Below are 25,888 nucleotides of genomic sequence, written 5' to 3' on the forward strand. Positions count from 1 at the left end.
ACACTTGATTTCCCCCTTCTCCAGCCCCTTCGCCAGCAAAAGGTTGGCTTTTGCTTCTTGTGAATGCCTTGTCTTTGAAACTAGATATTTAAGAATCTTGAAAGCAGGTATGTAACACAACCCAAATGTCTTTGTACTCTTGACACTGCCCAACTTAGGGTTAAGCACGTACTGAGTGCTCACTATTCCTGTCTGGTAGAGGAACGAATGCTGGAGGAAGGATCAAATACCTTTTTCAGAGATTTTGTTTGTTTGTTTTTGAGGCAGAGTCTCATTCTGTCACCCAGGTTGGAGTGCAGTGGTGTGATCTCGGCTCACTGCAATTTGTGCCTTCTGGGTTCAAGTGATTCTCCTGCTTCAGCCTCCTGAGTAGCTGGGATTACACGTGCCCACCACTACGCCTGGCTAATTTTTTGTATTTTTAGTAGAGACAGGGTTTCACCATGTTGGCCAGGCTGGTCTTGAACTCCTGACCCCAGGTTATCCACCTGCCTCAGCTTCCCAAAGTGCTGGGATTACAGGCATGAGCCACCGTACCCAGCCCCTTTTCAGAGATTTTGAGCCTAAGACCAGCCACTCTTATCAGGGCAAGAACTTCTCAAGGAAACTCAGAAATCCTAGGGTGTTCGGGACATGCCATAATATCGATCGGGGTCATGAAGTTAACATTAATGTGAGAATCAGTGGGCATAGGAGAGGTAGATCCTAGGGTTGAATGAGGGAAAATCTTGCTCTGCCTAAAGTTATTCAAATTCAGATTTTCATAAAACACTCTTTCAGGCAAACATTCTGACCATAGTGGATTCAACCAAAGAGCCACAAGTTTGTTGACCTTAATCGAAAGTTTTGCCAATAACTCACCTCCATGAATAGGCTAGATGCTATGAAATCTGTAGAGGCAATTCTGGAAAATCAAGCCTTGTACAGAGCTCCAGAAGTGAGCATCATTCGTTTGCCTCCTTGAAAGGTAGTGCTTACAATCTCTGCTCACCCATCTCAGGCTGGACCACACAGATTTGGAGGAGTCCTTCTTTAACTCTCAGAAAGTTATTTAAAAGAACAACAGCTTTGTCCTTTCCTTGACACGTCATACACTGCCCTCTTTCCAGACCTCTCTGTACTGACCATATATCATTGCTGGTGACATTAAAAATTGGTTTCCAAGATTTAACAATATGATGCCTGCCCTATCCTCTGTATTTGTTGTTGTTGTTGTTGTTATCTTCCCAGTACAGACGATGTAGTTCATGGAGTTCCTCTGATCTATCCAGTCTCTCTCATAAGGCATGTAGTGTGTATAGACTCGGTTTTATAGGGATAGGTGTCAGGCCGTTGTAGTAAAGGAGAGAGCTGAGCCATAAGGGTATAGAGAGTAGAGTGAACATGAAAAGGTACATGCTGCCCATGACCTTGGTATCTTTTGCCCCAGGCTCTATAGCCCATACAGAGCACCAGACACCCTCATCTGAACATTGAATCACCACAGTAAGCCTCTCTAAAAACAGATAAAGGTCTGTGATGCTATCCCTGCCTTGTGGAACAGGAGGGCTTTGTGATGCGGTCTGATGGTTTGGATCCCTCTTCTGTGAGGCAGAAATGATGAGGTGTAGAATCTGGAGGTATTAGGTTCCAAGACAGTGAAAGACTAGGGAGAAGGATGGCTAGTGAGGTTTAGATCATGTTGAGCCCTACCTTTGTTTTGTGGGATGTTGGATATCCCTTATACACCTATGGATCCATCTGCATTATTGCATTAATTATTTGGCAAGTGAAAAAGAGCCGCCAAAAATTAAGGTTGGGACCTAACAGGAGCTGTTGCCGGGTAGGGAAACACTATGACCATGGCTAAATTGATGTGCCTCAAACAAGATTTTATCCCCCAGCTTTCTCTTGTTCCTGTTAGCCCTTGCTTTTTTAAGGGGATTTCCTCACTGGACACCAGAAGAGCTCCCAATTCGGGTGATTATTCTGGTTGGCGGCTATTTAGGGCCATTTGACGGCTGAACTCCTTTGGCTTCTAGACCCACCCATCCTTTAATCTATTCCACTTTTCCTCCCATCTCATCCTAAAGTCCCCACAGAACTTATGAAAGGAATGAGGGCGGGAGGCATGGAGTATGGAAGAGCCTGAAAGGGAGTCAGAAATAAGCAAACAAGGAAACTCTTGGGGTGAAAAAGAATACAGAAAGGAAAGAAGAGTATATAAAATTGGAACACAGAAAAAGACTGGGAAATGTTTATGAGTTTTGTTTCATTTTAGATATGGGAAAAAGTGGTGTAGCAGCTTTACATTCTAATGTTTTTGTCTTTAAGTGTCACCGAAGAGTCCAACAAAAGTCTGGAAATAGAACATCAACAGGTAAAGGCCCAGTCTCTCCTCTGATTCGCTTCTACTGTGGGTGAGGTTCCCATGGATCCTGACCCTGTATGACCCCTGGTGCTAAGAGCCAGGTGCTCTAACCACTGCAGACTCTAGTACCCCCTCAGGGACAATTTCTCATGGAAGACTTCCTTGGGTGGAAAATCAGAGCCTAGGGACATTAAAAAAATTCTCTATCTTATCCTCCTGAGAATAAAGAATGAAGAAGTAGGGCATAAGTCCTCAACTCTGTCATTTACTAGTTTTACAAACCTGTGGGACTCACTTCAACTCTCAGTCTTGTTCTCCATAAAATGGGCATGTGATGATCCTTCCTCACTCCCAGTGTGATGGTGAAGAACAAATGATATGAGGTACAGAACAACACATTGTAAATGGTTAAGTTGTACACAGATGTGACTTAGTGTTCTGACTCTTGGGGTTTTCAGTATCCTCTCATTAAAAGGCCTTCAACTTCTTATAGGATGTTCCTGAATCCTCTCCAGTTCCACATAACACTATCTTCTGTTTCCTCAGCTAGGAGAACTTCCCAGGAAGAAGCCAAGAAGTTGAGGAAGCTGCTCTTTCTCATGAAAAGGTAATCTCTTGTTCTTTGCAGTCTCCCAGCTGCTAGTCTGGTTTGTGATCATTTCTCAGCTTGGCTTGGGGTAGAGATGAGAAGAGGGATAATGGATGGGAAGGAGACATACACAGTGGAGGCTGGTTCGCTAGTTGATAGAGTTGCCAGGTCACGGGGGCTGGGCCAGACAGCTCAGGAGGGAAGGTCACCCAATTCTGCTTTGGGCTAGGGTCACAGTAGTTCTAGAATTCAGGCTGGTACTAGTGTATAATTCATAAAAGACTCTACACGGGGTTGCATTCAGCCACGAGACAAGCTATTCAGTCAAGAGGAATGGATTTTGCGTAAAGAAGTCATCTCTGTCTTATTCTTTATTCTCTCTCCTCTGAGGCTAACTGGACTCTGCTGACATTACCTCCACTGGCTCTGTCAGTAGGGAGATAGCCCTCAGATGGCAGCCTATCATCTTAACCATTTCTTAAGATTTCTAGAGAACAGGATTGAGTCCCAAAAGATGTTGGGTATATCAGCAGGGATACCAAATAGCCCTCAGAACGCAGAGGTTCTACATGAACTTCAAGCCCAAATACCAGGCTTTGGGTTTCTTAGCCTCAAATGAGACTGATCCATGTTCTAATTGGTGATGCCCCATCAGCTAACCACTTGGCTCCATTCTCCCAGTTCAGCTTTTCAACACGGTCAACAGAGAACTGACCGCAGCTCCCAGCCTTCTCTGAGGGCCATGCCATTCCATGGTTGTCTGAAGCCTTGCCCAACAAGCTCCAGACTATCAGCTCAGCCCACCTTGCCAAATGGCTTTTTCTTTTTATTTTCTTTTTTCTTTTTTCTGAGACAGAGTTTCACTGTTGTTGCCCAGGCTGGAGTACAATGGCACAATCTCAGCTCACTGCAAGCTCTGTCTCCTGGGTTCAAGCGATTCTCCTACCTCCGCCTCCCGAGTAGCAGGGAGCCACCTGCTACTAGTAGTAGTAGCGCCACCATGCCTGGCTAATTTTTGTATTTTTAGTAGAGATGGGGTTTCACCATGCTGACCAGGCTGATCTTGAACTCCTGACCTCAGGTGATCCACCTGCCTCAGCCTCCCAAAGTGCTAGGATTACAGGCGTAAGCCACTGTGTCCGGCCTCCAAATGGCATTTTCTTAGAAAGAAAAGCAGAGAGGTAGACACCAAGAGAGTGTAGGCCCCAGGATTTTCAGGACTGGGAAAGGACAATGCCAACCCTGGCCCACACTTTTCCGAGAAGGCAGAGGTCACTCCATCATTAATGTTTGTCATGTTTCTCTTCCCAGCCAGGGCTGGCTTCCTCAGGAAGGAAGTGTGCGGCGAATTCTGTGTGCAGATCCCTGCTGCCAAATTTGCAATGTTATGGCTCTGGAGATTCAGCAATTGCTGGCGGGTGAGAACAACCAGATCTCCCTGACTTCACAGGGGCCATCACAGGGCTCCTCTGGCCTAGAGGCTTTGTCTACGTCTAATGTGTCTTTTGAGCATAGTCAGGATCCGGGTTCCCAGAAATCCAAAGAGCTTTCACTGGCATCTGTAACTCCAACACTGTCACAATTAATGGATCAGAAATCTTTAACCCAGTCAGCTGCCCAGTCAGCTGGTGCAGACAGCGTCCAAGATTCCTGGGCTGATCACTTTCAGCGAGGACAGAGATCGCAAGTCCCAGCTGTGTCCCAGGTCATGGGATCTCTGTCTTCAAACTTTGAGAAGCCTGGAATTCCTCTGAGCCAGCAGGAGAGGAAGAAAAACAACTCCAAATTTGTCCTGGAGAACCAAGGTCAGCAGCCCTTGAATACTAGATTCCCTTTCTTTCCCTGAACCCAGAGCTCCCAAACCTAAAACAACACCTTATGACCCTACATTCCTTTCAATTGCTATTGCAATGTCCAAAAAGTCCTGAGGAATCTCCAAGTACAAGGATATTATTGGCCGGGCACGGTGGCTCATGCCTGTAATGCCAGCACTTTGGGAGGCCGAGGAGGGCAGATCACGAGGTCAGGAGATTGAGACCATTCTCGCTAACACAGTGAAACCCCATCTCTACTAAATATACAAAAAGAAATTAGCCGGGCGTGGTGGTGGGTGCCTGTAGTTCCAGCTACTCGGGAGGCTGAGGCAGGAGAATGGCGTGAACCCGGGAGGCGGAGCTTGCAGTGAGTCGAGATCGTGCCACTACACTCCAGCCTGGGTGACAGAGCGAGACTCCGCCTCAAAAAAAAAAAAAAAAAAAAAAAGAAAAAAGAAAAAAAAGAAAAGGATATTGTTTCACATATTCCCACATTTGAGGTCTCCCAAGATCTGTGGAGGAGTTCCTGTGGCAGCTTATACCACAGCACTTCTAATTTTCCAAAGGATGGAAAACAGACAAACAGTCATTTCTTTCACCCTGAACGCTATCTCTAAGGCTTCTGTTGAACAGATGAGCTTCCATCTCCTTGACTCTGGGTTTCATGGGAGGTTAGCTGGTCCACCTAAACTTTCAGGGTTTTTGAAGGATCCACCATGGCCTCAGAGCAGAAAATTACTGTGAACAAATCCCAACCCCCATGGCTCTAGCTCCACCCTCTCCCCTCTTTCAGCTTCTAAGTGGCCTCTGTCCATTGCCTGGGGGATGCACTGAGGCCTCAGTGTACCACACCTGTAGCTACCTTACTGTGGTTTCTCTTTTCTGCACATTACTGTCTGCCTTTAGAGATCCCTGGTCTGCCTTTAGAGATCTCCAAAACAGGGGAGCCCTTGGCCTTTTCTCTTCAATGATTTCTCCTTCACCTCTGTACTAATTAAAATCCCCCGTCCTTCCCCATCTTTTCCCCCACATTCTCCATCTGACCATGGACAAACCCAGATCAATGTCCTGTATCTGACTTAGGCTAAGTGAAAGCCTTGCAGTGGCACCTGCTGTAGAGGCAGCTCCAGCTTCAGTGGAGTTTGCCAGCTGTTGTCCAGAAATCTCTGTAGATCCAGGAAATAATACAATGTAAGCCCTGAGACATGTTGCAGCCTTTCCCACTAGATCCAGGACCCTCTTTGATTGGTGAAGTCCATTTTAGTCCTCAAGATGGAGGTAGCATTCTCCTAGACCATGCCCAGAGGCTGCTGGAATTCTACTTCCAGGAGCAATTGAAACAGAGGGTTGATTTGCCATTGCTGGGACCTGATCCAAAAGATCCAGCAGTCTATCCAGTTCCTCCTGTGACCTGATGACCAATAATCCCTGCCCTGGAGCAGCACAACCCTGACCTATGTGGGTCTTCCCAACATGCAGCACCAGAGGCCAGTGGGAATAGTGGCCTGCTCTAATCCACTGTAGCAGGAGGGCCAGTCTGCAATTGTTTCCTCAGGCCAAGGTCATGTTGCAGAGCCACATAGATTACAAATATGGGAAGATATGCTAGGGCATTGTCCCTGCCCACATCTGCCATTGTTGGGACTACAAGTCACTGGAATACACCTTGCAGTATTCCAAGGGCCTGGGCAGCAACTTGGTGCCCCTGTCCTCTGAAAAGCAAACACCTGGACCTGGAAGTGACACATATCAGCCCCTACACAGATCAGGAAGGGACACTCTGAATATTGACAGCCCTTGACCAGCAGCAACAGGCCTTACCAGATGCTGTTACTGATGATCCTGAGCTGCTCAGACCCTGTACCAGGAAGCCACTGAGAAACTTGAGACAAATTTTGGCCTTTCTGTCAGGGCTGCCTGCTCGCTATTATGTGGCTCTTTCCAGGGCTGTGGCCCAGGCACTCACTCATGAATCCACAATCACAGATTGAGCCCATCAGAGCCTCTGACTCAGTCTCATCCAAACAGCAATGTGTAAGTCCTGGGCCATGCTTTCAAAACACCAATGAGGCTTGTGTAGATAATGTACAAGTGTTCTGGGCTAAAATACAAGCTGATGGAGATGGTACTGCTAGAGAGGCAGACAGATCCTCACAGGCCCTAATCACTCAAGGCACCCATCTTGGCCAAACTAAATTTTTACCTGAAAAATAAATTCCTCGAGATACATTTGGGAAGTCCCATAAAGACAAGAGAATTCAGGGAACAAATTTTGACCATCCCAAAGAATCTCCACTCAGGGATCCTTTAGGAGTCTAAATGTTGCTAAACCAAGGGAAAACATTGCTCCAGAAACTCCATATCCCACCAGGCATCCCATGTGCCCCAGATCCAGAATGGGTTGGCCTGAAAGAACAGCTTGCAGTTGAACCAAAGACAGTGCAGCAGAGCTACAGGTGATCAAGTTCCTGAGCAGTACCCCATGCCTACTGGGATTCTGGGATCTCACACCCAGTGGGGGCACGACAGAGGCCCAGGTACTTTCTGTTCAGCTGGAGGCTGGAGTCAACAACCCAGCCTGGAGGGCCCTGAACCTCTTAGACCAGGTCTTTGCAAAAGTGAGGACAAGTCCCTACTTCGGCAGAAAAAACAGACAACCCAGTGACATTCGATGATGTTCAAAGCAGCTGGGAATCACAGAGAAGGGGGTATCTGGACAGCATTGGAGCTCTCCCCAGCCAGACAGAGCACCCTTTCTGCCGAGGTTCAGGGGCGAACGGGGCACATCTAAGCAGAACTCCAGAGCTCACAATTTCCCAAATATATCTCCAGGATCTTTCTCAGGTAAAACTTTAGTCTAGCTAAGATGGTTGCCTTGGGCAGGGACTAGCAAGGATCTGTCTGGATCTGCGGAGTCCCATTTCCATCCTCTCAGTACTGGCTATTGCTCCTTCACCAGCTTCTCCCTAACCTTGAGTTCCAAGAGCATCCTCCAGGATTACTTGGGGCAAAAGACCAGATAAGAATAATTTGCAAAGCTGTTAGAGTAAGCTGAATAACCTCATCCAAACAAGGATTTCTGAGAATGCCAAACCTGGAGTGCCCAGAGCTTAAAGGGCCAATTTACTGGGCCATTAATTGCTGGGCCGAAATTTTGCAAGTACAGTATTTGAAGGGGTAAATTTTTTTCAGATTCAAAGTTTTCAGGGTCAAATGGTTCAGGGCCATGTTTTACAGGGCAACATTTGCAGGGTCAAAATTTGCAGGGTCACACTTTCTAGGAATAAGAGTTGCAGGGTCTGGTAAGGGGAGTCCATACTCACAAGAGCATCATCCTTCCAGAAGCTCCAGAAGTTGGCTTGGATAACAAGATGAAGCTGTTTCTGCACTGGATTAACCCTGAAATGAAAGATCGAAGGCATGAGGAATCCATTCTCCTTTCTAAGGCTGAGACAGTAACCCAAGACAGGACAAAAAACGTTGAGAAGAGTCCAACTGTCACCAAATATCATGTGTGGGGAGCTACAACAGAGAAGACAACAGAGGACCCTGAGGCTCAGCCTCCTTCTACTGAGGAGGAAGGCCTGATCTTCTCTGATGCCCCCCAGTGCCTAAATAATCTGCTCTAGCAACACTCCCTTCAGTCCAGCCAATCCTGGGTCCTGTGCCACTCCTACAAATGTTCCAAACTCTGTCCTCAAATGACTTGTGCCACTCAACCAGGAAATCTATCCCAGGTCTCAACTCACCTCAGCAGAAGGCACTGGTTTATGCAAGAATACCCATTACAAGAAAAAGGAGTTCATAGGTTCCTGAACCTCTGCATCCCCCTGAAAAAGGCTTTCATTGCCATTTCCATTAACATGCAGGTGAAGCAGGGCATTCTCCAAATATACTTTGTACCTTTAAGCAAAGAGCCACCTGTTTGTGCCTCCTCATTTTCAGTGTAGTATATGATAGTCAGAGAAAGAGTAAAGGACCTAAAAAGTATTTCTTATGTGGTATAGAAGCTTAAATCACATTTTATTTCAGATGGGTCAGCATTCCACATGACTCCTCCCAGTCCCACCACAGAATGTGGATAAAGGGACTTGAACAGAGAAGAAAGGCCCTTGTTTTAGGTGCATTGACGGTGAAGGTCAGGCTTGAATTCTATTGTCCCATGGTGTGTTGGGTTCAGAGGATCAACGTGGACATGACGATAGTATAAGAAACAGTGGCCAGGAATCTAATGCATTTTTGGCCCACAGGCAAAATTCATTGATGACTTCTATACAGTATATGCTCACAACCTGCAGGGAAGGTCCTTTAGAGTGCCATGGTGCACCTTCCTTTAGGAATGTTTAGCAGAAGCACACAGCTAATATGACAGATGTCAAAACCAGATGATAGAATCTCCCTGTCTTTTCCCTGTTGTTATTGAGATCTTTAAGGGTAACCCACCTGAGAGCCCACTCTAGTCCTGCTGCCTGTTCCAACCTCCATTGCCTTTCATTTGCATGGAATGAATGCTGCCTAGAATGAAGACTAGTTGATGAAGAGATCCCTAAAAGGGTCAAAATAAAAACAACTTTGGGCTGAGTCTTGCATTCAATAATTCAAATATTCAAGTACTTGCTGTGTGTCGGGCACTGTGCCAGGCACTACAGAGACAACAGTGAACAATACACAGGCCTTGTCTCATAAAGCTCATGAACTCTGGGATACACAGTCATATAAAAAGTCATTAGAAGCAATAAGATGAAAGTACATAGGAGGGTACTTAATCTAGTTTTGGGGGATGTTCATGGAAAGTTTCCTAGAAGAGATGATATGTAGGTTGAGTTCCAAAGGATGAGCAGGCGTTAGTTGGGAAGGAGGTAGGGAGTAGAGAGGCTTCCCCAGCCTGAGAGAACAACACGAACAGAGGCATGGTGTCAAACAACAGCATGCCATGTCAGAGAATAGTGACTCACTGGAGAAACCCCTGTATAATAATTTTAAAAAACACACAGTAAAATGTTTAAGGGATCAGAATGAGGTTGCCAAGCTGGAGAATGAATGGCATTCATTCACCCATTCTTCATTCCTTCAATAAATATTGAGCACCTATTATATGCCAGGCACTTTTATAGGCACCGGGAATACAGCAGTGAACATAAGAGGGAAAAAAATCTGCTCTCTCAAGGAGCTTACGATGGGAGCATGCCTAGGAGGAAGAGAAAAGAAGTATAAATTTAAAACATAGTATATAGAAGGTGACCAGATATATGTAAAAAATCAGGGTAATGGGATTAGAGAAGACTTGAATGGGGGTATAGTTTTAAATAAGGAGCTCAGGGCAGGACTCACTAGGAAATTAACATGTCAGCAAGGACTTGAGGGTGATAAGAGAGTAAGTCACGTGGGTAAATGAGGAAGAGCATTCTGGCCAGAAATTATAGCTAATGCAGATGCCTGGAGGTTGGCGATTGCCCAGTCTGTCAGAAGGAACAAGGAAGCCAGTGAACCTAAAGCAGAGTAATAAAGGAATAAAGGGAGAAAGTGGTAGAGGAGGACTCCAGAGTGGTAAGAGGCCACATGGTATAAGGCCTGGTAGGAAGCCAGCAAGGAAGCTAGCTCTTACTTTGAGTAAATTGGGGAGCTATTAGGGGGTCTGCTTAGATCTGATTTATATCTTAAAAGGATCACTTAGGTCATGGTGCTAAAAATAGAGCATTGGGGGTATAGATTAGAGTAGAAGCAGGGAGATTTAGTTTTAAGGTTACTTCAGTAATTACAGCAGCAGAGGAGATCACAGGCATTTAGACGCTGGGTTCATTTTGAAGGTAGACAATAGGATTTACTGATAGATTGGATGTGGACAATTAGAGAAAAAAAAGTCAAGGATGGCACCAAAGTTTTTGCCCTGAACAACTGGCAGGACAAAGTTGCCATTAATTGATGTGGGAAATACTGACATTGGAGTAGGTTTGGTGTTACTGGGTGATGGTGGGAGAAGGGGAGTCAGGAGTTCACATTTGTATTGTTTGAGATGAATGTATGTTGCTTAAATGAAAGAGATCTAAGGACTGGTCTTTGGGACTCTTTAATGTTAAAAGATTGAGAAGAGGAGGAAGAACCGGTAGGCAGAGGAGACTGAGACACAGCAGCCAGAAAGACAGAAGGAAAGCTAGAAGAGCGGCATACTGGAAGCCAAGAAACAAAAGTGTTTCAAGGAGAAGGTGACCAATGGAATGACAAGTTGCCAATCAGTCAATTAATATGAGGACTTATAGTTGACCATTAGATTTAGCAACATAGAGATCACTAATGACCCTGAGAATAGCCTCAGGTGAGTAATGGAGGAATGGACACGACTGGAGTGGATTCAAGAGATAATGGAAGAAGAACAGTTGGTGACAGCAAGCGAAATCAACTCTTTCAAGGGCTTTTGTTTCATAGAGGTGCAGGAGGGGAGAGTGGGATCCAGAATGAGTTGTTTTTTTTTTTTTTTAAGACAGGAGATGTAGTCTGTTGGATGGCTGGATGGTGATAGAAAAGATCCAGTCAAGAGGGATAAGCAAGACAGCAAGGGGAAAATTTCTGGAAGAACGTTGTTGTGTGGAAGTGAAGAAGTGGGGGGCACGCACCCAAATCAAGGAGCTGGCTTTTACTAAAAGCAGACATTTTTCCTGTGGTAGAGAGAAGTAGAGTTAGTGATGGAGGATATAATGGATTAGAAGAAGAAATAATTCCTCCACATATAAGGGAGTGTGGGCACAGACCAAGAGGGACAAGTGAGGAGCTAGGAAGGGACTATGGCTATGGGTAGGGGGAATGGTATGGAGAACCAAAGCCAGAAAGCTGGGTGTGGAGAGAGATTCTGAAAGTTACTATTAGGGCCCAAGCAGTTGGTGGCAGTGTGAGAGTGTAGGTGGGCAGGGAAAGGTGGTCAAAGCCTACTGCTGATATCTATGCAGCAGGTGCTCTTGGAACATTGCACCAGCAGGAGAGATCACAGAGAAAGCTCTAAATTCATGCAGCCTGAGCAAGAGCATGGGGCTGCAGATAGAGAAACAGGGCAGGGGTGGCTTCCTAGTACTCAGTGAGGTAAGGGACCAGGGAGTCTATATGAGTGGGAGGAGTGGACTGGGAAGCAGAAAGACAAAGAGGCTGCCCTGAACAGTTGGGAGGGACCTCTGCTTTGGCCACCTGATATCCCTCAGAGGGTGGCACTTTTGCATTCTGCTTCCAACCTACCACAGAGGAGCCAAGAGCTAAAGAAAGGGCAAGAAGTGAAATGACTTCTTTATGACATGTTGTGAGGGACAGTTGGGATGCCCCTGGTTCCTAAGGAGATCCAGGATTACCCATCATCCTATCATCAGAAGGAGGAGGTGGCAGGACTTTCTTCCTCAGACAGGACCCCAGCATTTAGCATAATGTTTCCACTTCTGAAAGGATGCAGAAAGCCCAGATAGGAAGAAGCATGGATGTGTCGGTCCTCTGAATGATGATTCTGTGCCTAAGGGATGGGGGCCCAGTCCCTGCAAGGCCTCCAGGCCATGGAGGCGCAAGGTCTAGGCCTACTGAGCCAACACTTAACAGGTGTTTGCCTAAAGCATCCCCAAAGATCAAAGGAGGTTTTGTGTTAAGCCTGCCTAGTGGGAGTTGGGCAGAAAGCCATGTAGGAGGAAGACACAGAGTGAAAGAAAGTGACTCAGAAGGGTCACAGCAGCATAATGTGGGAATCTGGGGTTAATGTGCATACATCTTGGTTTAGGGTGGGTGGAGCAGGTCCTACCCATGCTCCCCCACAGGCTCCTACATGCCCCCCAGATTTCGATTATGGTAATTTCAGGCAACTGGCCACCAGGATTGCTTGACTTTTGTACCTGCTCACCCCTAGCAGGGAAGTCATAGAATATGCTGAGTGCAGAAGTGAATGTGGAAGCACCACCTTGCTTTGTTCAGTCCTGTCATGCCACCCTCTTGCCACCCTCCAGGGACTGGGAGTCCCTGAGCAGGAGCAGAAACTTGCTCTGCTCAACAGTCCATGTTGTTGGAGATCCTCAGACACAAGGGCTCAGTTATCTCCACTCATTCACTCAAATACTAGTCCCTCTCCTCTATGGGGCTTGGGGTAAAAGTCTAGAGGGACAGAAAACATCCTCTGCTCCTAAATTTCCACATGCTCTGAGTCTCATCCTCTTTCAGCAGCCTCATGATCCTTTAGTTAACCTTCCCATCATCACCCTATATTTGTCCTTGCCTGTCCAGGCTGAATCCCTGGAGAGACGTTAATACTGTATGAATACAGTAGTAAAAAAAGCCATTATAAAAATACTTATATTGTGGTCCTATTTAAAAAAAAATTTTTTTTTATACTTTAAGTTCTAGGGTACATGTGCACAACGTGCAGGTTTGTTACATATGTATATATGTGCCCTGTTGGTGTGCTGCACCCATTAACTCGTCATTTACATTAGGTATATCTCCTAATGCTATCCCTCCTCTCTTCCCCCACTCCATGACAGGCCCTGGTGTGTGATGTTCCCCACCCTATGTCCAAGTGTTCTCATTGTTGAATTCCCACCTACGAATGAGAACATGCGGTGTTTGGTTTTCTGTCCTTGCGATAGTTTGCTGAGAATGATGGTTTCCAGCTTCATCCATGTCCCTACAAAGGACATGAACTCATTCTTTATTATGGCCGCACAGTATTCCATGGTGTATATGTGCCACATTTTCTTAATCCAGTCTGTCACTGATGGACATTTGGGTTGGTTTCAAGTCTTTGCTATTGTGAATAGTGCTGCAATAAACTTACGTGTGCATGTGTCTTTATAGCAGCATGATTTATAGTCCTTTAGGTATGTACCCAGTAATGGGATAGCTGGGTCAAATGGTATTTCTAGTTCTAGATCCTTGAGGAATTGCCACACTGTTGTCCACAATGGTTGAACTAGTTTACAGTCCCACCAACAGTGTAAAAGTGTAAAAGTGTTCCTATTTCTCCAACAGTGTAAAAGTGTTCCTATTTCTCCACATCCTCTCCAGCACCTATTGTTTCCTGACTTTTTAATGATTGCCATTCTAACTGGTGTGAGATTGTATCTCATTGTGGTTTTGATTTGCATTTCTCTGATGGCCAGTGATGATGAGCATTTTTTCATGTGTCTGTTGGCTGCATAAATGTCTTCTTTTGAGAAGTGTCTGTTCATATCCTTCATCCACTTTTTGATGGAGTTGTTTGACTTTTTCTTGTAAATTTGTTTAAGTTCTTTGTAGATTCTGGATATTAGCCCTTTGTCAGATGGGTAGATTGTAAAAATTTTCTCCCATTCTGTAGGTTGCCTATTCACTCTGCTGGTAGTTTCTTTTGCTATGCAGAAGCTCTTTAGTTTCATTAGATCCCATTTGTCTATCTTGGCTTTTGTTGCCATTGGTTTCGGTGTTTTAGACATGAAGTCCTTGCCCATGCTTATGTCCTGAATGGTATTGTCTAGGTTTTCTTCTAGGGTTTTTATGGTTTTAGGCCTGATATTTAAGTCTTTAACCCATCTTGAATTAATTTTTGTATAAGGTGTAAGGAAGGGATCCAGTTTCAGCTTTCTACATATGGCTAGTCAGTTTTCCCAGCACCATTTATTAAATAGGGAATCTTTCCCCATTTCTTGTTTTTGTCAGGTTTGTCAAAGATCAGATGGTTGTAGATGTGTGGTATTATTTCTGAGGGCTCTGTTCTGTTCCATTCATGTATATCTCTGCTTTGGTCCCAGTACCATGCCGTTTTGGTTACGGTAGCCTAGCAGTATGGTTTGAGGTCAGGTAGCGTGATGCCTCCAGCTTTGTTCTTTTGGCTTAGGACTGTCTTGGCAATGTGGGCTCTTTTTTAGTTCCATATGAACTTTAAAGTAGTGTTTTCCAATTCTGTGAAGAAAGTCACTGGTAGCTTGATGGGGATGGCATTGAATCTATAAATTACCTTGGGCAGTATGGCCATTTTCACGATATTGATTCTTCCTATCCACGAGCATGGAATGTTCTTCCATTTGTTTGTGTCCTCTTTTATTTTGTTGAGGAGTGGTTTGTAGTTCTCCTTGAAGAGGTCCTTCACATCCCTTGTAAGTTGGATTCCTAGGTATTTTATTCTCTTTGAAGCAATTGTGAATGGGAGTTCACTCATGATTTGGCTCTCTGTTTGTCTGTTATTGGTGTATAGGAATGCTTGTGATTTTTGCACATTGATTTTGTATCCTGAGACTTTGCTGAAATTGCTTATCAGCTTAAGGAGATTTTGGGCTGAGATGATGGGGTTTTCTAAATATAAAATCATGTCATCTGCAAACAGGGACAATTTGACTTCCTCTTTTCCTAATTGAATACTCTTTATTTCTTTCTTCTGCCTGACTGCCCTGGTCAGAACTTCCAACACTATGTTGAATAGGAGTGGTGAGAGAGGGCATCCCTGTCTTGTGCCAGTTTTCAAAGGGAATGCTTCCAGTTTTTGCCCATTCAGTATGATATTGGCTGTGGGTTTATCATAAATAGCTCCTATTATTTTGAGATATGTCCCATCAATACCTAGTTTATTGAGAATTTTTAGCATGAAGTGCTGTTGAATTTTGTCAAAGGCCTTTTCTGCATCCATTGAGATAATCATGTGGTTTTTGTCTTTGGTTCTGTTTATATGATGGGTTACATTTATTGATTTGCATATGTTGAACCAGCCTTGCATTCCAGGTGTGAAACCAACTTGATCGTGGTGGATAAGTTTTTTGATGTGCTGCTGGATTTGGTTTGCCAGCATTTTACTGAGTATTTTTTCATCAATGTTCATCAGGGATATTGGTCTAAAATTCTCTGTTTTTATTGTGTCTCTGCCAGGCTTTGGTATTGGGATGAAGCTGGCCTCATAAAATGAGTTAGGGAGGATTCCCTCTTTTTCTATTGATTGGAATAGTTTCAGAAGGAATGGTACCAGCTCCTCCTTGTACCTCTGGTAGAATTTGGCTGTGAATCCCTCTGGTCCTGGACTTTTTTTGGTTAGTAGGCTATTAATTATTGCCTTAACTTCAGAGCCTGTTACTGGTCTATTCAGAGATTCAACTTCTTCCTGGTTTAGTCTTGGGAGGGTGTATGTGTCCAGGAATTTATCCATTTCTTCTAGATTTTCTAGTTTATTTGCATAGAGGTGTTTATAGTATTCTCTGATGGTAGTTTGTATTTCTGTGGGATCGGTGGTGATATCCCCTTTATTATTTTTTATTGCATCTGTTTGATTCTTCTCTTTTTTCTTCTTTATTAGTCTTGTTAGTGGTCTATCAATTTTGTTGATCTTTTAAAAAAAAACCAGCTCCTGGATTCACTACTTTTTTGAAGGGCTTTTTGTGTCTCTATCTCCTTTAGTTCTGCTCTGATCTTAGTTATTTCTTGACTTCTGCTAGATTTTGAATGTGTTTGCCCTCGCCTCTCTAGTTCTTTTAATTGTGATGTTAGGGTGTCAATTATAGATCTTTCCTGCTTTTTCTTATGGGCATTTAATGCTATAAATTTCCCTCTACACACTGCTTTAAATGTGTTCCCCAGATTCTGGTATGTTGGGTCTTTGTTCTCATTGGTTTCAAAGAGCATCTTTATTTCTGTCTTCATTTCGTTATGTATGCAGTAGTCATTCAGGAGCAGGTTGCTCAGTTTCCATGTAGTTGAGCGGTTTTGAGTGAGTTTCTTAGTCCTGAGTTCTAGTTTGATTGCACCGTGGTCTGAGAGACAGTTTGTTATAATTTCTGTTCTTTTACATTTGCTGAGGAGTGCTTTACTTCCAACTATGTGGTCAATTTTGGAATAAGTGTGATGTGGTGCTGAGAAGAATGTATATTCTGTTGACTTGGGGTGGAGAGTTCTGTAGATGTCTATTAGGACTGCTTGGTGCAGAGTTGAGTTCAATTCCTGGATATCCTTGTTAACTTTCTGTCTCGTTGATCTGTCTAATGTTGACAGTGGGGTGTTAAAGTCTCCCATTATTATTGTGTAGGAGTCTAAGTCTCTTTGTAGGTCTCTAAGGACTTGCTTTATGAATCTGGGTGCTCCTGTACTGGGTGCATATATATTTAGGATAGTTAGCTCTTGTATTGTTGAACTGATCCTTTTACCATTATGTAATGGCCTTCTTTGTCTCTTTTGATCTTTGTTGGTTTAAAGTCTGTTTTATCAGAGACTAGGATTGCAACCCCTGCTTTTTTGTGTTTTCCATTTGCTTAGTAGATCTTCCTCCATCCCTTTATTTTGAACCTATGTGCATCTCTGCATGTGAGATAGGTCTCCTGAGTACAGCACACTGATGGGTCTTGATTCTTTATCCAATTTGCCAGTGTGTGTCTTTTAACTGGAGCATTTAGCCTATTTACATTTAAGGTTAATATTGTTACATGTGAATTTGATCCTGTCATTATGATGTTAGCTAGTTATTTTGCTCATTAGTTGATGCAGTTTCTTCCTATCATTGATGGTCTTTACAATTTGGCATGTTTTTGCAGTGGCTGGTACTGGTTGTTCCTTTCCATGTTTAGTGCTTCCTTCAAAAGCTCTTGCAAGGCAGGCCTGGTGGTGACAAAATCTCTCAGCATTTGCTTGTCTGTAAAGGATTTTATTTCTCCTTCACTTATGAAGCTTAGTTTGGCTGGATATGAAATTCTAGGTTGAAAATTCTTTAAGAATGTTGAATATTGGCCCCCACTCTCTTCTGGCTTGTAGAGTTTCTTCTGAGAGATCTGCTGTTAGTCTGATAGGCTTCCCTTTGTGGGTAACCCGACCTTTCTCTCTGGCTGCCCTTAATATTTTTTCCTTCATTTCAACTTTGGTGAATCTGACAATTATGTCTCTTGGAGTTGCTCTTCTCGAGAAGTATCTTTGTGGCATTCTCTGTATTTCCTGAATTTGAATGTTGGCCTCCCTTACTAGGTTGGGGAAGTTCTCCTGGATAATATCCTGAAGAGTGTTTTCCAACTTTGTTCCATTCTTCCTGTCACTTTCAGGTACATCAATCAGACGTAGATTTGGTCTTTTCACAAAGTCCCATATTTCTCGGAGGCTTTGTTCATTTCTTTTTACTTTTTTCTCTAAACTTCTCTTACTGCTTCATTTCATTCATTTGATCATCAATCACTGATACTCTTTCTTCCTTGATCGAATCAGCTACTGAAGCTTGTGCATGCATCATGTAGTTCCCATGCCATGGTTTTCAGCTCCATCAGATCATTTAAGGTCTTCTCTATGCTGTTTATTCTAGTTAGCCATTCATCTAATCTTTTTTCAAGGTTTTTAGCTTCTTTGCAATGGGTTCGAACATCCTCCTTCAGCTCAGAGAAGTTTATTACCTATCATCTGAAGCCTTCTTCTCTCAACTCATCAAAGTCATTCTCTGTCCAGCTTTGTTCTGTTGCTGGTGAGGAGCTGCCTTCCTTTGGAGGAGAAGAGGCGCTCTGATTTTTAGAATTTTCAGCTTTTCTGCTCTGGTTTCTCCCCATCTTTGTGGTTTAATCTACATTTGGTCTTTGATGATGGTGATGTAGAGATGTGGTTTTGGCGTGGATGTCCTTTCTGTTTGTTAGTTTTCCTTCTAACAGTCAGGACCCTCAGCTGCAGGTCTGCTGGAGTTTGCTGGAGGTCCACTCCAGACCCTGTTTGCCTGGGTATCACCAGCGGAGGGTGCAGAACAGCAAATATTGCAGAATGGCAAATGTTGCTGCCTAATCCTCCCTCCAGAAGCTTCGTCTCAGAGGGGCACCCAGCTGCATGAGGTGTCAGTCGGCCCCTAGTGGGAGATGTCTCCCAGTTAGGCTACTCAGAGGTCAGGGACCCACTGGAGGAGGCAGTCTGTCCGTTCTCAGATCTCAAACTCTGTGCTTGGAGAACGACTACTCTCTTCAAAGCTGTCAGACAGGGATGTTTAAGTCTGCAGAAATTTCTGCTGCCTTTTATTCAGCTATGCCCTGCCCCCAGAGGTAGAGTCTACAGAGGCAGGCAGGCCTCCTTGAGCTGTGGTGGGCTCTACCCAGTTTGAGCTTCCCGGCCACTTTGCTTACCTACTCAAGCCTCAGCAATGGTGGAGACCCCTCCCCCAGCCTCGCTGCTGCCTTGCAGTTCGATCTCAGACTGCTGTGCTAGCAGTGAGTGAGGCTCCATGGGCGTGGGACTCTCTGAGCCAGGCGCGGGATATAATCTCCTGGTGTGCTGTTTGCTAAAACCATTGGAAAAGTGCAGTATTAGGGTGAGAGTGTCCCGATTTTCCAGCTACCATCTGTCACAGCTTCCCTTGGCTAGGAAAGGGAATTCCCCAACCCCTTGTGCTTCCCGGGTGAGGCAATGCCCCACCCTGCTTTGGCTCACACTCCATGGGCTACACTCAATGTCCGACAAGCCCTAGTGAGATGAACCCAGTACCTCAGATGGAAATGCAGAAATCACCTGTCTTCTGCATTGCTCATGCTGGGAGCTGTAGACTGGAGCTGTTCCTATTCAGCCATCTTGGAACCAGAACCCTAAAAAATTTATTCCTTACAGCAGTTTTAGGTTTGCAGAAAAATTGAGTGGAGTATGGAGAATTCCTATATATTCCCTTCCTGCCACTGGCCCACCTACACACTTTCCCTTATTATTAACATGTTGCACTACTGTAATACATTTGTTACAATTGAGGAGCCAATATTGATACATTATTATTAATTAAAGACTGTCATTTACATTAGGGTTCACTTTTTGTGTTATACATGCTGTGGGTTTTGACCAATGTATAATGACATGTGTCAACCATTACAGTATCATACTGAATAATTTTACTGGCCTAAAACCCTCTGTGCTTCAGGGAGTGGAACACCACACATTGGGGCCTGTCGGGGAGTGGGGGGCTAGGGGAAGGATAGCATTAGGAGAAATACCTAATGTAGGTAATGGGTTGATGGGTGCAGCAAACCACTGTTGCACGTGTATACCTATGTAACAAAACTGCACATTCTGCACATGTACCCCAGAACTTAAAGTATATTTTAAAAATCCCCTGTGCTCTACCTATTCAATCCCTCTCTCCCTTCCCCCAAATCTCTGGTAATCACTGATCATTAAAAAAAATTATGGTAAAGACATATATAACACAAAGCATACCATTTTAGCCATTTTTAAGTGTAGAATTTGGTGGCATTAAGTACATTCACAATGTTGTGTGACCATCACCACTATCTATTTCAAACACTTTTTCATCATACCAAACAGAAACTCTGTACCTACTAAACAATAACTCCCTCATCCCTCCCCTGAACCCTGAGACCCTGGTAACCTCTATTCCACTTTCTGTCTCTGAGAATTTGCCTATTCTAAGTATCTCATATAAGCAAAATCATACAATATTTGTCCTTTTGTGTCTGGCTTATTTCACTTAGTGTAATGTTTTCAAGGTTTATCCACGTTGGACATGTCAGAATTTTTTTTTTTTTTTTTTTTTTTTTTGAGATGGAATCTGGCTCTGTTGCTCAGGCTGGAGTGCAGTGGTGTGATCTTGGCTCACTGCAACCTCCACCTCCCAGGTTCAAGAGATTCTCCTGCCTCAGCCTCCCGAGTAGCTGGGATTATAGGTGCGTGCCACCACACCCAGCCAATTTTTGTATTTTCAGTAGAGACAGGGTTTCGTCATGTTGGCCAGGCTGGTCTTGAACTCCTGACCTCAGGTGATCTGCCTGTCTTGGCCTCCCAAAGTACTGAGATCACACACGTGAGCCACCATGCCTGGCCACATGTCAGAATTTTGTTCCTTTTTATGGCTAAATAATATTCCATTGTATATATATACCACATTTTGTTTATCCATTTCATCTTTGTTTCCACCTTTTGGCTATTGTGAATAATGCTACTATGAACATTGGTGTGGAAATATCTGAGTCCCTGCTTTGTTTTCCTTTGGGTATATACCCAGGAGTAAAATTGCTGAATCATTATGGTAATTAATAGAGGAATTGACAAACTGTTTTCCTTAAATGGCTGTACCGTTTTACATTTCCACCAGCAATGCACCAGGGTTTCAATTTCCTTTCATCCTAGAGAACACTTTCTTTCTTTCTTTCTTTCTTTCTTTCTTTCTTTCTTTCTTTTTATATATAATAGTCATTCTAAGTGGTATGGTGTACAATTGTGGTTTTGATTTGCATTTCTCTAATGAGTAATGATGTTGAGCATCTTTTCATGTGCTTATTGCCATCTGTGTATCTTCTTCAGAGACCATCTATTTGAACACATTGCCCATTTTTGAATTGGGTCTTTTGAGTTTTTTGTTGTTGACTATGGATCTTTTTACTGTCTCCATAGTTTTGCCCTTTCCAGAATGTCATATATTTGGAACCATGCAGTATGTAACCTTTTCAGATTGACTTCTTCACTTAGTAATATGTACTTAGGTTCTTCCATGTCTTTTCATGGTGTGACACCTCATTTCTTTCTAATGCTGAGTCACAGTCCATTGTATGGATATACCACAGTTTATCTGTTCATCTACTAAAGGACATCTCGGTTGCTTCCAAGTTTTGGCAATCACGAATAAAGCTGAGATAAACATCCATGTGCAGGTTTTTGTGTGGATATAGGTTTTCAATTTATTTGGGTAAACACAAAGGAGCTTAATTCTAGGTTGTATGGTAAGTGTATTGGATCCGAGAGTCACAGAGATCCCTTTCTGTCATAAACATCTGGAATGCTCATGCTTTCTTTCAAATTCTTTTTAAAAGTCCATGGACCTAACTGGAATATCCAGCTAGGGACTTGGAAGGAGTGTGTGAGTGTGTGAGTGAGTGTGTGTGTGTGTGTGTGTGCGCGCACGTACGTATGTGAGACAGAGAGAGAGAGAGAGAGAGAGAGAGAGAGAGAGAGAGAGAGAGAAAAGAGCTTTTGCTTAGGCTATTGACCTAGGAGGTTCTTGAAATGAGAGGCTGGGTCAATAGGCCCCAGACACTGCCCACATGACTCATGAGCGCCAGATGTGCTCTATGGTTAGGTGAAGAAGCATGTCCCCAACTGAGAGGAACAGACACACCTGGTGGAAGAATGCAAAACTGAACACAATTCTTCACTGCATACATTCCACATGACCGATTATATTGTCAAGGCTCCAGTGCTTTCCTCAGAAATCTTTCACATTATGTTTTTCAATTTTTTTCACTGTGACTATGTAGTGACTGTGACCCACAGTAAGAAATATAGTTTATGAAATAACCCTGTACATCTATTTTTATAAATATGTTTATAGATCTGTAACTGAATTCAAAGTTTTGTGAAACTATCCTACTTTTATTACATGTGATGCTCCCTAATATTTTCTATCCTGTTTCAATAAAAAAACTCTAAAGGTGATTCTCTAAAATGATTTTGTGACAATAATGGGCCTGGACCTGCAGTTTGAAAAATACTGCCTTAGGATCATTTTACATTTTTTATTAAAGAAATACACTTTTGTCATTTTGTTTAAAGACGGTTACCTCTAAGAGACAAGAAGAATTTTGTGGAGTATAGGTAAGCTTTATCCTTCACTGGAGTGACACAAGAACAGAATTCTCAAGCTTAAGAGTGTGTGATGGTATGTTCTCACTTTTTTGTGGAATCTAAAAATCAAATCAATTGAACTCACAGACATAGAGTAGGATGGTTACCAGAGGCTGAGAACGGGGTAGAGTTTGAGAGGAAGGTGAAGATGGTTCATGGGTTCAAAAAGATAGAATTAATTAATAAGACCTACTATTTGATAGCACAATAAGGTGACTATAATCAGTAATAATTGTATATTTTAGAATAACTTGAAAAATGTGTTAATAATTGGATTGTTTGTAACTCAAAGGATAAATGCTTGAGGGGATGGATGCCCTATTCTCCATGATGTGCTTATTTCATATTGCATGCCTGTATGAAAACATCTCAAGTACCCCTTAAATATATACACCTACTATGTACCCACAAAAATTTAAAAAAACAATAATAATAATTTAAGAAGAGTCTGTGTGATTGAAAGGTCTAGTGAAAACGGACACTACTAACATAACTTTAACTGGATAAGACCCTGTACTATGTGAGAGGCTGATCCTTTCTGACCTGCAGGCATATCTAAATTAATGTTTGTTGGAGCATTGTTTATAGTGATTAAGAGGTAGAAACAACTTTAATAGGGGAATTACTAAATAACTTGTGATATACTCATGCTATAAAAAAATAGAAAAAAACAGAGTCAATCCAACAGGAATAAAAAGTCTGGGGCAACAAATATCAAATGGTGAATTGGTTAGATCCTGGGCAGGCAGTGGGGTACATATAAGAAATTCCAGAAAGAGGTGAGAAATGAGTGGATTGAAAAAGCATATCCATTATAACATACATCTTTATGTTTGAAAAACAAACATTAAAAGCTGTTACTTTTTTCTCACTTTGTAACATAGACTACAAAACAGCAGAGCTTTACATTACCTTCTTAGTTCTTAAGGATACACAGAAGACACTAGTGCTTTAAATAATTAGGGTGTGCCCCTTCCCAGAAGTTGTATCAGAAGTTTTAGGGAGCAGTCATAAGACTTTCATGTTTTAAATAGTTGAGAAACATTTGTTTGAAGACCAGGTAGAAATACGCTAAATTCACTTTTTCAAGAGTTACTCCTTGGGGGAAAATCAATGGTATGCATGTGGTTCTTATTGCCTTTTTTCAGATAATATAAAAATAGTTATTAGACAAAGGACAGCCAAGTAAGAGGGTTACTCTACAAGTAAATGACTCACTAAGAGTATATCGGCAAACTAACCATGGGCATCTCCTGACACACTGTAGTCCTGCTATAAACCATCATTCTCTGTAAGGATAACAAGAATCACTATTAAGCAATCTCAGTTTTTAATGATTTAATTGCTATGGTTTTGGGAGTTTGGAGGAGTTTGGGAGGAATTATAATGAAGACTAAAGCTGATATTCACCATTAAAACAAACAAACGCTACTTTTCCCACTCTTCCCACAAAAACTCAATACTTTCCAACCATGACCATCAGCTCTAAGAACACTCCTGTTCCTTTTATCTGAGAAGGCTCAATTTTCTAGGCTTCCTTATGCTTGTAAAGGCAGAAAACGTACTAACAGAACCGTTAAAAAGAAAACATCAAAAGTCAAACAAGATCTCAAGTCTTTAAAGACAGGCTCTTACCATGTTGCCCAGGCTGGACTCAAACTCTCAGGTTCAGTCGATCCTCCCACCTTAGTCTCCTGAGTAGCTGGGACTACAGGTGTGTACCATCACACCTGGCTGTAAGTCATTTTGAATGGACTTGTCTTTTATTCTCAGAGTAAACTGAGAACACAACAGATTTAGGCTTCATGAATGAGGCTAAAACCTTTAAAGCTTAAGGGAGGAAAGGATCAAACCTATATACAAAAGCCACTTTGATTAAAAGTGAATGTGGCCAAATATCTAAGATGTGTGCACGGGGTATTTGAGAAATAAACAAATTCAGCGCTAACTTTTAGAGAAACAAGTGATAGTGGTTAGTGATTGATACAGTTTGGGTGTGTCCCCACCCACATCTCATCTTGAATCGTAGCTCCCACAATTCCCACATGTTGTGGGAGGGAGCTGGTGAGAGATAATTGAATCACGGGGGCGGTTTCCCTTACATTGTTCTGGTGGTAGGGAATAAGTCTCATGAGATCTGGTGGTTTTATTTAAAAAAATTCCCCTTTTGCTTGGCTCTCATTCTCTCTTGCCTACCACCATGTAAGATGTGGCTTTGTTCCTCCTTGCCTTTCACCATGAGTGAGACCCCTCCCCAGCCATGTGGAACTGTGAGCCAATTAAACCTCTTTCCTTTATAAATTACCCAGTCTTGGGTATGTCTTTATCAGCAGCATGAGAACAGGCTAATATAGTGATGGATAAAAGCAAGTGCCTAAGGAGTCCTAGCTAATGCAGTAAGACACAAAAAGGAAATAAAAGGTATACAGATTGGGAAGGAAAAAAAATCAAACGGTCTTTGTTCACAGATGACATAAGCATCTATGTAGAACATTAGCAAGGATAGACAGAAAAATCTTCTGGAACTGATAAGCAATTGTAACAAGGTTTCAAGAAACAAAGTTAATCTACAATGCCAATTGTTTTCTATGTGCCAGCAACGAACAAACGGAAGTCGAAGTTAAAAATACATTGCTGTTTACATTGGCACTCAAAAGGAAAAAATAAATACATAGGTATAAACCTAACAAACTATGTACCAGATCTCTATGAGGAAAACAAATAAATATATACATATGCAAAACCCTGATGAAAGATATCAAGGAAGAACTAAATAAATTGAAAGATATTCAAAATTCATGAAGAGGAAGACAATACTGTCAAGATCTCATTTCTTCACAACTTGATCTACAGCTTTGATGCAATCCCAATAAAAATTCCAGCAAGTTATTTTATGAATATTTACAAATCGTTTCTAACGTTTATATGGAGAGGTAAAAGACTCTCTCAACATGGAAGGAGAAGACCAAAGTTGGAGGACTGATACTACTCAACTTCAAGACTTATTATAAGGCCACAGTAATCAAGACAGTGTGGTCATGGTAAAAAACACATAAATCAATGGAACAGAATAGAGAGCCCAGAAACAGATCCACAGAAATATAACTGATCTTTGACAAAGGAGAAAATGGTGCTGGAACAACTGCATATCAATATGCAAAAATGAATCTAGACACAGACCTTACATCCTTTACAAAAATTAATTCAAGATGGATCATAGAACTAAACATAAAACGGAAATCTAAAAAATCCCAAAAGATAACATAGGAGAAAACCTAATTGACCTTGGGTATGATGATGACTTTTTAGGTATAACATCAAAGTCACGATCTGTGAAAGAAATAATTGATAAGCTGGACGTCATTAAAATGAAAAATGTCTTCTCTCTGAAAGACAATGTCAAGAGAATGAGAAGACACACCACATACGAAAAAAAATTTGCAAAATACACATCTGATAAAGGACTGCTATCTAAAGTATATAAAGCACTCTTAAAACTCAACAATAATAAAATAAGAACTGAATTTTAAAATGGGCAAAAGACTTGGACACCTCACTAAAGAAGGTATACAGATGGCAAGTAAGCATGTG

General features: G+C 42.6%; 2 protein-coding genes across 11 annotated transcripts in view; one reads left to right on the forward strand and one right to left on the reverse strand.

Moving 5' to 3' along the window:
* Positions 1–25,888, reverse strand: part of PHF24 (PHD finger protein 24) — a 293,212-nt gene that overhangs the window by 72,946 nt on the left and 194,378 nt on the right. For all 8 annotated transcript variants that reach the window (XR_013404750.1, XM_028835086.2, XM_015117516.3 and 5 more), the window contains one exon: positions 8,077–8,152. Coding sequence is in view for 5 of the 8 variants with exons in the window: in XM_028835086.2 (XP_028690919.2) it covers positions 8,077–8,087 (11 nt within the window). In the remaining 3 variants the exon portion in view is untranslated. The remainder of the gene's footprint in view (positions 1–8,076; positions 8,153–25,888) is intronic.
* Positions 1,582–9,334, forward strand: FAM205C (family with sequence similarity 205 member C). 3 transcript variants are annotated; one of them, XM_001087499.5, is made up of 5 exons: positions 1,582–1,822; positions 2,314–2,359; positions 2,897–2,957; positions 4,251–4,744; positions 8,096–9,334. In XM_001087499.5, exons 1-5 carry the CDS (start codon positions 1,679–1,681, stop codon positions 8,380–8,382), a joined length of 1,032 nt encoding a protein of 343 aa, XP_001087499.3. In that variant the 5' UTR covers positions 1,582–1,678; the 3' UTR covers positions 8,383–9,334. The 3 variants fall into 3 exon arrangements, with proteins under 3 accessions (XP_001087499.3, XP_014973006.1, XP_077822068.1); XM_015117520.3 differs by having other exon boundaries at positions 4,251–4,357; positions 8,096–8,667; XM_077965942.1 differs by having other exon boundaries at positions 4,251–4,357; positions 8,099–8,667.

This window comes from Macaca mulatta, chromosome 15, assembly GCF_049350105.2.
Source record: "Macaca mulatta isolate MMU2019108-1 chromosome 15, T2T-MMU8v2.0, whole genome shotgun sequence".
In the NCBI taxonomy this organism is placed as follows: domain Eukaryota; kingdom Metazoa; phylum Chordata; class Mammalia; order Primates; family Cercopithecidae; genus Macaca; species Macaca mulatta.

Excerpts from the sequence above, each read along its gene's own strand:
- FAM205C (XM_001087499.5), top strand. The coding sequence starts at position 1,679 with ATGTTGAGCCCTACCTTTGTTTTGTGGGATGTTGGATATCCCTTATAC. Across the intron at positions 1,823-2,313 it reads CTAACAGGAGCTGTTGCCGG|TGTCACCGAAGAGTCCAACA; the intron begins GTAGGGAAACAC and ends TTTGTCTTTAAG. Across the intron at positions 2,958-4,250 it reads CTGCTCTTTCTCATGAAAAG|CCAGGGCTGGCTTCCTCAGG; the intron begins GTAATCTCTTGT and ends TTCTCTTCCCAG.